This window comes from Pteropus vampyrus, unplaced genomic scaffold, assembly GCF_000151845.1.
Source record: "Pteropus vampyrus isolate Shadow unplaced genomic scaffold, Pvam_2.0 Scaffold268, whole genome shotgun sequence".
NCBI classification, from domain to species: Eukaryota; Metazoa; Chordata; class Mammalia; order Chiroptera; family Pteropodidae; genus Pteropus; species Pteropus vampyrus.
The window spans coordinates 876,325-888,894 of record NW_011889049.1 but is presented as its reverse complement, the minus strand read 5'-3'; the positions used below and the strand labels follow the sequence as shown (position 1 = coordinate 888,894).

The 12,570-nt window shown below is 57.2% G+C and overlaps 1 protein-coding gene across 1 annotated transcript in view; it reads right to left on the bottom strand.

Annotated features, from left to right (window-relative positions):
- Window positions 1-12,570, bottom strand: part of BCL11B (B cell CLL/lymphoma 11B) — a 109,379-nt gene that overhangs the window by 32,769 nt on the left and 64,040 nt on the right. The window contains exon 4 of the mRNA XM_011375260.1: window positions 5-872. Coding sequence (XP_011373562.1) covers window positions 5-872 — 868 coding nt within the window. The remainder of the gene's footprint in view (window positions 1-4; window positions 873-12,570) is intronic.

Here is a 12,570-nt window from a genome sequence, read left to right as displayed (position 1 = left end):
CAGCTCGCTGGTGCCGGGCTCCGGGGAGCTGGCGGCCGACAGGCCGTCGTCCGAGCGGCCGGCCAGCGAGCCGGCCTTGTGCATGTGCGTCTTCATGTGGCGCTTGAGCTTGCTCGCCTGCGAGCACGCGTGGTCGCACAGCTGGCACTTGTAGGGCTTCTCGCCGGTGTGGCTGCGCCGGTGCACGATGAGATTGCTCTGGAACTTGAAGGTCTTGCCGCAGAACTCGCAAGACTTGCTCTTGGCCGCCGGCTGCGGCGGCGGCGTGCCGCCGGGGGGCATGGGCGGCAGGGGCGGCGTGCTCAGGAACGGGGACTTGGGGCTGGGCTGGAAGGGGTTCAGGAGCCGGTGCATAGGGTTGCCGCGGCCCGGCGACACCGGCGGCGGCGTGGAGCTGTTGCCCGCCAGCTCGCGGAGCCGCCGCGAGAAGTCCATGGCGGGCGAGTCAATCATGGGGTTGAGGCGCATGACTCGGTCAAAGGCACTGGGGTGCTGGGCGACAAGCCCCATCTCCTCGGCACTGAGGCGGTGCGGGTCCAGGTGGTGGCGCGGCGGCGGGCTGAAGAGCGGCGGCGTGCCGGGCAGGCGACCCTCGCCGAAGCCCGGGTGGTCCCGCAGGATGGGGCCCGTCATGCGCAGCAGGTTGAAGGGGTTGCTGTCGCCCAGGAAATTCATGAGTGGGGACTGGGCCACGGCCTCGGGCCCGAGCGGCGGCGGGATGGTGAGCCGCGGCGTGAGCGAGCTGCTGGCCGGCCCGGGCTCCAGGTAGATGCGGAAGCCGTGCGTGTTCTGCGCGTGCTGCAGCAGGAACCACGCGCTGTTGAAGGGCTGCTTGCATGTTGTGCAAATGTAGCTGGAAGGCTCATCTTTACCTGGGGAGACACACGGACAGAAAGGCAGAGAAGAGAGCGTGAGAAGCGGCACGGGGCCTGCGCGCCGCGGGGCCGCTGACCTGGAGGCGCGTCTGTGAGAGGCGGCGGCGGGCCGCCTCCCAGCAGGCCCAGACGACGGACACGGCGACTCTCCGGCCAGGCCGTGTGTGTCTCCACCCGGCCGGGGGAGCCGAAGAAGCGGGCTCTGTGGGCAGGTGGCCTCGGCAAAGACCCGACCCGCCGCAGGACCTCGGCAAGGTTCTCGGGATTCCGCAGGCCTCGGTCTGTGCCCCTGAAGAAAAGGTGTCTTATTCCCATTATCTCAGAAGCCAGATGACTGTGTTTGTGAGAATGCCTGATTCCAGTAATAGAAGTGACATCAGGTGGGCTGCATAAGAGGAGACCGGGGTCAATCTCTTCACCCGGCAACTGTCTAGAGCGGGGGTTGTCAACCACGGTGCTATTGAGATTTAGACCCGGATAATTCTTTGTGGTGGGGGCTGTCTCGTGCACTGTAGAGTGTTCAGCAGCATTCCTGGCCTCTACCCACTAGAAGCCAGCAGCACGCCCTCCCCCAGCCTGTCCAGGCATTTCCAAATGACCCCTGGGAGGCCAAACTCGACCCTCCCCCCTTGAGCACTACCGATTAGGCAATACTTGATCCAAGGAAGTCTTAAAAACACAAGTCAAACCGAACCACCTTGCAAACTTCTTTAAGATAAAGGGCTAATACCCCTGCATCGTTTGGGATTTTAGCTATACGAAAATCTCGGGTTTCATACAGCAGTGTCCATGCAGAAAGCACTGTCAAATTTAAATGTGGCCTCGCACGCCGTAATCACCGTGTGGAATCCGGCCTTCGAAGACCCTTCAGGAGGGGCAGGGGGAAGCCACTGGCCTACACGAAGTCCCTTTGCCAGAATGCCGACTGCACGAAAGAACGTCGGGTCTGATGTGGCAGCGGGATGAGTGGCGGCAAACAAGGATTTGTTACAAACTGGCTCCAGTGACACCGGGCGCAAAGCATCATGGACACCGATGGCATTGAGTCAGAATGTCACGGTCTTTGTCCGTCACTGGGGCATTTACAAAATGGAGGCCGAACACTTCCTCCAGAACCTGTCTTGTGGGTACCGTCCTCAGCCTGCGGACGAAGCCGGCGGCTCTTCCAGCCTGAACCTCCCCTAATGCTTCACACGAACGGGACAGGCGGGGCAGGCCCTGCCTCGTACTGCCGGATTTGCTCACTGGCCAGGAAGGAAAAGTGAACAAGACATCACAGCCGCGATCTCGAAGAACCCCTTGCATTTTTAAACTTCCCTGTACCTGGAAGACTTTAACTCTGATGAAGTCCAGGAACCACAACCTCCCTGGTGACCACACCCAGGCTCAGCGTGGTGATGCGAGGCACGGTGGGCCGCCGCATGGAGAAGACCCTTCCCCACCTCGGCCTCCCCCAGTCCATTTAGAACCTCTGAGAGCCCGTGCGGAGACTTATTTTATTTTTGTTTTCCACCCACAAATTATACTTTGGGGTGAGGGAGGCTGCACCCTTAGTAGTTAACTAAGTGACTCGGGGACCTTGAATTCCGTACAGGTTGGTTAAGCTTAACAGCGAGCTCCCCAGGCGCCGGGCCCCTGAGCCATGCGATGCACGTGATGTCACAGAAAAGCACCACACCATCCAGAGGACAGGGTGTCAGTGCTCTCGGACCACAGAACCAACTGGGCCAGAACATGCGCCACAGCAACAAGTTTGGCGCCCTAAACGTTTCGTTCTGGTCTCCACTGCGGCCCTGCGTGCACGGTGCGGAGGAGGCCACTGGGGAAGAAAATGGACAGGAGGAGACGAAACAGAGAACTCTGAAGTTCAGCTCCACCTCGCTTTTACAGGCAGCTCAGGGACAACTTCAGAGGCCATGTTCCTTGCCCAGGGCGTCTGGGCGAGTCCCTCTCCCGGCGTGTCTGGGTAATTCCGTTCCTCACTCTGGAGCCCCTGAGAACTTCCCCTGCCTGGAAAACCGCAGGGGGCTGTGGGGGGCCTGGGAGGCCACACTTCTCACCGTGGGAGCTACAAGGCCTCGCCGGCACCCCAGCCCTCAGCCCTCCCTGCCCGCATGCGGCTCAGCTGGCATAGAAAGAGCGGCTTCCTTGAGGCAGCCTCCCCTGGCCTCGGCGTATCAGGTAATGTGTGTAGGGGACAGAACTCTTCACAGGAGAGCTGGTCACAAGCCATATTGTGAGTCCTCCTCAAACCCTTCTCTGGAGCAAGGCAGAATAAATAAGTAGTAAATAAGAAGAAGATAAATAAAAGTCCCTTTCTACACGGGAGCTAATAGCACCAATGAAGTGCCACATCCCACAAGGTCACAGACCTTCAAATTAAAGAGTGCTTCCGACCCCAACTTCTCGGCTTCGGCCGCTCGGATGGATGGCTTCATGGCAGCCGGCCGCCCCGGTGGTTCGTTTTCTCAGTTGGACCACCTCCCTTCCCGCTCCCAATCTCTTTTTTTCATCATCTTCATTTCCTTGGATATCTCCAGAGCACTTCCTGTTTCTTGCTCTGATGGCCACACGTTTTCTAGAAAGTTCTACGGCTGGTGAGGAATGTGGCTGTCGAAAGAAAATTCGGAACGCCCTGGCAGGTGGGGGATGAAGGCAGCTCTACAGCCGGAATGGCCGATGACAACATTTTTTAAAAATAAACTCAAAATGGCAGCGGCCGCAAAGCGTGCAGCTACATGTTCTAAAGCGCTCAGATGTTTCCACTTCTTGTTCAAAAAAAAACCGTGGAGGAGAGACTTCTAACCAGGAGCAGCCTAAGGAGGAAGTTCCCTGTCCTGTCCGTAATTCACCGTCAGGCGGGGAGGAGCTATGCGTATCCATCAAGTGGGACCCCAGGGCCACTGTCACGGCAGAGTACCCTCCTTCTTCTCCTGCACCCCTGAAAGGCTCTAGCTCCCAGAGGCTCACCGCAGGCGACAGCCTTCCCCGCATCCGACAGCCTCTGATTTTTTAAAAATCATCCGGCCCTCGAAGGCCCTGCCCAGAACACTCTCTTCCTACTCTGCCCCCCACCCCGCACCTCTCTTTTTTTAATAAAACATTCACTTCCACACGACCACTTCCTGGTAGCCTTGGGCACCGGGCTGCTCCCTTTCGTGAACTGAACGACGTCAGAGTCTTCGCAGAGCCCCTCGACACCGTTCTATTCGAAAACTCACAGCTCATTTGTAAATGCCGCCACGGACCCTAGCCTCCCCTCCCTAGTACTCGAGGTTCCCTCGCAGGCGGCCAGCCCCTCCTGGAGCTCAGGGCCACTTGCCCAGAGCTGAACTGGAGGCCCCACGAGGTGAGGACTCTCCAGGGACCCAGAGAGACTCCACTGCCCACCAGGCTGCTACTGCGGCTGCCGAGGTTCCGAATGGATGCGTCGATGTCCACATTATTTTGAAGCGACGTACCCAGCGACACGAAACCTGGCCTACAGACCTAGAAACGTCAGCTGCATTTGGAGCGTTAAATCAGGCTTGGCCACTCGGAGCCCAGCGCCCACATCTTTGCTGCTTCCTCCCTTTCTTCCCCAGACGCGTTTAATATCAGCGGGCAGGAGCCTGCGCTGAATCTAATTCGCTCTGCTGGCTCTAAAGGAAGCCCCTAATGTTTACCCCGACTGTGGGACCCTCCCTGCGATCCCCCACTTATGAGAGCCCGGGATGGCAGCGAGGGTCCCTACCTCTGTCCTGGCAATGCCAGCAGAGTGAAGTCCATCAGGTCCTTGACCTGTCTGAGCCTCAAAATTCCTCATCGGTAGAACAGAAATACTACACCTGCCTCCCAAGAAGGCTGGGGGACCAGGTGTGACCCTGTACGTGGACACACCCGATGAAGCCGCACATCGCCAACATCGCGCTTTAGGCTTTGCATGATCCGTCGTTTATTATCCATCTCGTGCGTGGCAGTGGATGTTTCAGCGATGCCTTTCCGTGCAACTCTAGCGGTAATAAAACCCTGGAGGAACTTTAATGCAGCCTGCCGAATGCATTAGAGGTTCCGGGGAAGCAGTAACTTGCAAATGTTGAGGAAACATCATTTTTTATTTTGACGCTTGGGAACCAACACGAAACTGGACTCCTGCAGTGAAATGCTACTCCCCTCCTACTGTTAAGGTTTTTTGTTGTTTTTTTTTTTTTTTAATTAATTTTCTTATGATGTCAGTGACTCTAATAATACTAATAATAATATCAGGGATGTTCAGTAAAAAACACACCTTTAATTGAGTTATTATTCCGTGAAAAGGCCACAATCGAGAGCGGGAGTTTAACCGGCTTCCTGGACGAGCGATGCTGAGCAGAAGGCCATCCTGCCTGTGGGAGCTCAGCATCGTGGCTCACTGCTGCTCGGAGGAAGCAAGGGGACACCCCCCCCCCCAGCTCAGGCAGGGCCCGGCTGATAGACAGCCTGCTGCTCTTCCCCAAAAGCCAGAGGCAAAAACGAGAAGCCTGCCACTCGGACATAAGAACTGGTCTTGGCCCTCCACGGTTTGCAAAGCGCCTTACAGTTGGTCTGGCACGTCTAAATGCACTGGCCGCTTCGCGGTTATTCACACGGCCTCTGAGGGACGCCAGGCAAGGACTGCATTGCAGCTGGCATGGGATGAAAGAGAACGGAAGCTCGGAGAGGCAGAGCCCCAGCGCCAGCCGCGGGAGGACCTCCCGCCCCCGCCCTCTGCCCCCGCCTGGCACGCAGCGCTGCCACCCAGGTACCGGTCACTCCCTCTGCACTTGTCAGAGCCTGTTTCGCAACGAAAACGGCCCGGAGAGGTTCTCCCGCCACACCGCGTGTGTCCTCCCAGTGAAGGGCCTTAGTTACCCTTTGATGGGACCCCATGGCGTCCCCCACGGCCTGTCCCTGGAGGGGAGGCCTTTCACAGAGGGCGAGTGAGCCCACGAGGGACAACACGCCATTTAGCACCTGGCGGAGGGGTCATGAGATGCCAGGCGGCCAGGTCCAGGGACAGGAAGCTGGACTCCAGGGTCCCCCATGGCAGGCCCCTTCCCCTCTCTACATTTCAGGGTGCCTGGTGCCCAAGAAGAGGGCTGGATTCACTGGCCAGCCACCCCATCCTCCTCAGAACCTACTACAACTGCTAACGTTGCTGTCGCCACAGCTCCAAAACGATAATAATTATTATCACCATTATCCCTTAAATGCGCAGACTCCTTATTAGTTTAAAAACTACCTACCCTTTCATGATCCCAGAAAGAAAATGTCAATTGGCCACCTTGGGGGTCTTTGTAAGTTTCAGGATTTTATTATTTCTGAGAGAGAGAAGGGAGAGCTAAGGGAGTAATAATAATGGCGGTGACAATAATCCATTATTAAATACTTACCACAAGCTGGCCCACAGCTAAGCACAACTGACCACACACGAGGCTCTCGGCAGCCCCTGAGGTCAGAACTGTCATCGGCACCATTTCACAGATGAGCAGATTGAGGATCGGAAGGGAGAAAATGATTTGCTGGAGGCTACACGGCCACCGTGTTCTTGAGCATGATGCTGGACTCATAAAAGCCTGGTCAGAAGACCTGCCCCCCGCCCCCAGCCCTGGGACCTGGGTAGGGGCTGGAGTAGACGTGCATGCTTCAGGATTAACCTTCGGTTCCAGCTAACTAAAATGTGGACATGGGTGCTTTTGGCTAGAACTGCAACAACTGGGTGAAATCATGCTGGTTATTTCATGGAAAAGTAACAGATGCACTTCGTTGGGTGTTGGTGCTGGTGGCGGTGCTGCTGGGTGTGGTGCTGCTGCTAATCATAAATGGTCTGCCTGGCGATGAAGTCCCAGCCGGCCTCAACGGCAGAGCCAGCGCCCCTCCAGTGGTGCCTGTGGCAGACGTTGCCAGCCCCCCGTCCCGCAGCCCCCGCCTCCAGGCCTCAGAATCCTCTTCAAGCCCGCGCTGCAGACAGCCACTGCTTCGAGTAGGGTGTGCCTCCGCCTCTTTGCCGGCCCTGGATCCCAGTGCACCTAAGCCCAAAAAATGGGGGACCAGGCCAGACGGCACCTAGGACGTTAGGTAGCAGTGTATGTCCTGCTCGGAGCAGAGACCACACCTGCCTTTCATTCACTCACTGAACAAACAAGGCTGGGCAGCTGTTACCCACTGGGTCCTCCGCTGGTAGCTAGGCACGCAGCTCGTATGCCAGGGGACACGGGAACACCTAATAACCCTCTAAATTATTCAATGAAAAGTAGGAGGCTGCGAGGGAGAAGTTCAGGGAGGGAGGGACACGAGGGCTGGGCATTGGGGGTGCAGACCTGCCCCGTGCCAGCCTCTCACCTGCCTCACTCTGGTCCTCACGATGACTCTACAGGTGACCACTACAGGGGCGATAGAGGACACTCACAGAACTGAAGTAAGTTGTTCAGTGACATTATTGGCCTTGGGTTTTTTTATTTAAAATTGACTGTCTGGGCTGGAGTCCAGGCTCCCCAGGGACAGAGATCAATCTGGTCTTGTCCACCTCTGTGACTGGCCACCGGCACGGCGCTAACGCGTATGTGCTTCAGAACTGTCGCTGGCCTGTGCTAATGGTGTGTTCTGTCTGTCTGCTTCCCTCCCCCCACCCCGCCCGTGTTCTTTGCCACTGAAGTCATCACCCCTGGGACAAGGGCGTCTGCCCAGGTCTGGATGAACCCGCCCGGCTCCACGGTCTGCCCTCCAGGCAAAGCCACCTCCAGCTCAGCACTCTCGACAAACGGCCCCACCCGCCGGGCACGCAGGGTAGAGGCCCCAGCTGGCACGCCCACGCTCTCAGCCGCTGTGTGCCAGCCACCAGAGCATGCCGGGATCCCAGGTGACGCCAGACAGACCGAGACGCCACAGCTCCGCCACTGCCCACCGTCGAGCCGCTCTGGGCAGAGTGGGCAAGCAGGCCGGCGACCTTCCCACATCACAGGCTGACAGGCCCTACTGCAGGAAGAAGCACCAGGCACTCAGCCTCCAGGACCCAGGCAGGCTTGCTGGCCACCTCTGCGCTCCCCACCTTGGTCCTCCCCTTGGGGCCATGCGTTTCTACACCTTATGCACCTGCCATTCCCTCTGCCTGGAATACCTACCTTTCCTTCTCTACCTTAAAAACATCTTTTTCGAGCCAGCCCGAGTGGAATTCCACCTCTCCACCCATAGCATTCTGGGAATGCTGCTGGATACTGATCACCATATATATTGTCATTTTTGCCCTTGACCGTGGTGTGCTCAGCTCACAGCCAACCTGCACGCGCCAGTGTTGGCATCTCGGGAGGATGCGTACGGCGGCTTTAGGAAGTGAGTTTTAATCCAGATTCTTGTAGAAAAGGGAAACTAAGGCTCATCACGGTTAAGTGAGGGGGGCTCAAGGTCACAGAGCTGGCGGGTCACAGAGCCCAGACTGATAACCCAGTCTGTGCCTGGACGCACAACTGGCTGCCCCCTCCACTGGGACTGCAAACGCTGCCATAACTGGCTCTAGGGAGAGGCCTGAACCAGCCATGGCAAATCTTTCCAGCTGCACCCTGAACACCAGCGAGCTGGCCAGCGAAGGCAGCTGCAGGCTTTGCAGGAAATGCCACTCGTCCTTCGGCTGAGAATAAAGGGGCCTGACCCAGCGAGGAAAACTCGCTTAGCCTCAAAGTGTTTGGAGACAGTCCATTTACCCCAATAGTGCCCGTGCGGCCGAGGTAAACTTAGCGCTTCTGACGCCTGGTCTCCCCTCGGGCTGGGGGACTGGGCCTCCAGCCTTCATCACAGGCTCGAAGGAAAGCCCCAACGTCTCCCAGACCGCCGGGCGCGCACAGAAACGCCCGTGAATCGCGCTTCGAACAGAAGAGGCATTCCTGGGAAGTGAGAGAACCCAAGGAAAGCTGATCTCATCCCACATGCCTTTCTCATTCATTCATTCATTCATTCATTCATTCGCTCATCCATCCAGTCACCATGTGCTAGGCGCTAGGCACAGCAAAGGGATCAGCCACAACCCCTCCCTTCCAGGAGGCCACAGGTGGGGGCTGGGGAGCAGGGGTAGGTTCGGCTGTGGACACAAAGGAACCTGCCTGACTTTAGAGCACCTAGGGAGGGGGCAGGCAGGAAACACCGCGTGGAGGTGAGTTTGAGCCAGACACAGGGAGAACAGCACCCGCCCAGATCAAGGATAGAGGCGTGCGGGGTGGCGGGCACGGCCTGGGCACACGCAGGGGGCCTGGACGCCCACGCCGCACAGAACAGAAAGCAGTTCCGCGCGCTGCGGGACGAGGCAGGAGCGGGGAACGGGCGGTGCGAGCGGAGAGGGGCAGATCTGCGGAGAATGCCAGGGGGTGCTCCGGCCGGTGCGGCCCGCTGCTCCCCGCTGCTCCAGAGTCCCCAGCGCAGGGCTGAGCTCACTCGCCACGCTCACCACCCAAACCCACGCCCAAATGTTAGTGGCGAGGAGCCTGCCCTGCTCTCAGGGGCTCTGATTCTTCTCCTAAGGACAGCAGGAAGCACATTAGGATGGCGGCCGCGGCACCGCAGATGCCGCTGTACCGTCAGAGCAGAGGGCGAAAAGATGTCCTGAACCGCGGTCACGCATTCCCTCCACCCCCCATTCCTTCCTCACGCCACAAACGCATGCGGCATCTGCTCTGGGCCAGGCCCCGTGCTGAGCGCAGGACGCAGAGATGAGTGTCCTCACCGAGCCTGCGGTCCAGTGCAGGAGGTCGACGAGCCCACAAACATCTAGTAAGGGCCCGGGCCACTAGGTCACTAGTAAAGGGTGTGCCACAGGGCCTAGGACCCTAACAGCCTGGGAGGATGGGGATGATTGCCCCCAGGAGGAGACCCTGGAGCTGAGTTCAGGAAGAATGCATCTGTCTGTCTGTCATGCAGAGAAAGGCGGAGGCTGGCAGGAGAACCTGCCAGCCCAGGCACGGAAGCGGGACCACAGAGTCACAGAGGGGAGGAACTGGAGGTGGCACTGGAAAGGGGGTTCCAGGTTAGTCTGCGGAGGCTCTGGAAGCACGCGGGGAGACTTAGCTGGATACCGATCCAATTCCACTGCTGTCAATTTTGTCACAGTGAAAACTTTGATATTTTCTTTTAAAATGAAAATTTTCAAGCCCACACTCAAGACCTACTTGAGTCATCAACTGTTCAGTATAACGAAAACTTAGTACAACAAAAGGAGGTAGGTGAACCCCTCGGAGAGCTTTGTTTCAGGCCAGACCCACCCTTCCTGAGCTGTGAATCATAAGGTATATAGAAATGAAACGGGGGGGCGGGGAGCAGTGGAAAACGCCAAGAGAGAACTTAAATCCCATCTAGAAGGATCACCGCTACCCTACAGGTGGCTTCGAAATCACCCTCTCTGGCAGGAGTTTGATTATTCCATCAAGCTTCCCATCCATACAGTCTCAGTATGCGAAGCCACCTTCAGGAACGGGGCGGTCCAGGTGCTTAGAGGAACAGGGAATTATTAAAGCAGGACTACAGCTGCGGGCACCACACCCCCCTAGGGTTCCCCAGACAGTCTCGGCGTCAACTGCTCAATTCCGTGATCAGGCCAGGTGTGCCGTTCAGGCTCAGGAAACAGCCACCCATCCCAAAACAAAGTGACATCGCCGGCCACAGGGCCCTCGGGCAGAGTGAGAGCGGTGCTGTTTGCCACTAAGACGGAGGAGCCGGAGGCAGGACACGTGGTAACTCATGCACGACATTCTCGAAAAACTCAGTGCATTTCTCAAGGTCATCTCCAGAGAGCTTCTCCCTTTGCGTAAGACCCTCAAGTCCACTGGAAATAAGATGTCCTTCTCGAAACAGACGAGGGCTTCGTCAGAGCCCCTCGAAGCTTTCTGTCGGCGCCCCGGAAAAGGGCCTACCCTCTTCCAGGAGGGGTTTGGCGGGCTGATGGAGCTGTCTGGGAGGTTTTGTTCCCCTCACCCCATCTCCCCGAACATGGGGTTTTCTGAAAGGATTCTGGCACTCTGGGGACGGACGGGAACTTAGCAGAGAACGTGAAGGGGAAGCATAAAGCAAACTATCCTTCACATTAAATGAGAAAAAAAAAACAAAACGAGTTTCAAATAAACGGGCAAGGGAAGCAAGACGTAGGCTGCGGTCTGTGCGAGCACCTGCGCGTGCACACGTGTGCACACCTCACGCACGGGTCCCGGCCGACACGGGACGTCGCCCTGCTGCGTAATTCACAACTCCCCTCGCCGGCAAGGCCTCCGTCCTTCCTCTCCTTCGATCCGCAAAAAGTCTCCACGTTCCACCCCCAAGAAGTATTGCAGGGGCAGTAAATCTCGTTTTAATGGAGTGTACGTTTAGCCGTGAGGAGATAATTGACGTTTCGGAGAGCCGCAGCGCGAGTGATATAGGTTGGCTAATGCAGAGGGGACTCGTTAGCGACACACTACAAACAAGTAGTAATGTATGTATACTGTTCGGGGTGGCGTCACAGCGGAAGTGTTCCAGTCCGCAGGGATTGATAAAACACAAGAAAACAGCAGACGTGCACTTGTAAATTTGTCTCATTTGTCTCCGAAGTTAAAGGTTATTCCCTTGTTCTGAATTTGTAATAAAAACATGCTAGCCCCAGCTTCGCGGAGAATGTTTGAATATTTAAATGGTGTATAATGATAGGCAATTACAGGGTAAGAACTGGACCTTATGAATGAGCGAGCGCTGTCTGGAGAGCCAAGTGTTTTCCCACTGACGACTCATTTACCTCTAATGCTCTTCCAGAGCGCTGTCCCCCACGCCCCCCACCCCCCCAACCACCGAAGGGCCGCAGGGACCATTCGTTACAGGGTCATACGGCCACCAACCAGGCCACCAACCAGGAACCGGCCAAGCTCAGGTTGGTCAGGGTGGGCGGGATCTTTTCCTTTTTTCGGTTTTGTTTTTTTAAATACTGAGGCCACAGCCCCTGAGGCCCCTGAAAGGCACCCCCCTGCTCCCCTCACCCCCGTTCCCCCACCCCGCCCCTGCTCCCCGCTTTCCCCCATTCCCTACCTCCCCAGCAGCAGGTCAGAGCTTCTGCGTGGTGGGGAGAGGGGGCAGGTGGGGAGGGTCTGTGGGCAGAGCCTGCATCTCCTCTGCCCCCACTGTGGGTGCCCTTCTCCCCAGGACCCTCCCTGGAGGAGAGCAGCCGGCTGGCAGGGAGCCCCAGCTGTGCCCAGCCCGCGGTGGCCCTGCAGCTCCTGCCTGGAGCCGAGGTGCCCGCCTGGCCCGTCCAGGTTAACCAACTGCAGTGTTAGAGTAACTCCAGCCAGCTTGTCACCAAGCACAAAAGTCATCAGCGACTGAATGTTCTTTTCTGCACCACAATTAAGACGAATCAATACGACGTGCCACAAATGGTATTTTACTCTCAATAAGAACTCGAGCTGAGTTTATTCAGAATATTTTAGCGCTTCCCCGGGGGATTTTGGGCCGACGCAGATGGCAAATAAAGTACTCAGCCTGAGGCTACAGCACATTATGGTAATTCTAATGTCAGATGTACTTTAATATACAGCTCTATTTAATCACCCCATTATTTCACATTTCCATATGAAAAACCTGCGCACGTCGGCAGCACTCCGCCTCTGCCACCGTGCCAGCTTGCTCCAGCCCGCCGGCAGCCAGGAGATGGTCACCCCGGGCGGCGCGGCCCAGCGTCGGGGTTTCCGGGCCCCGG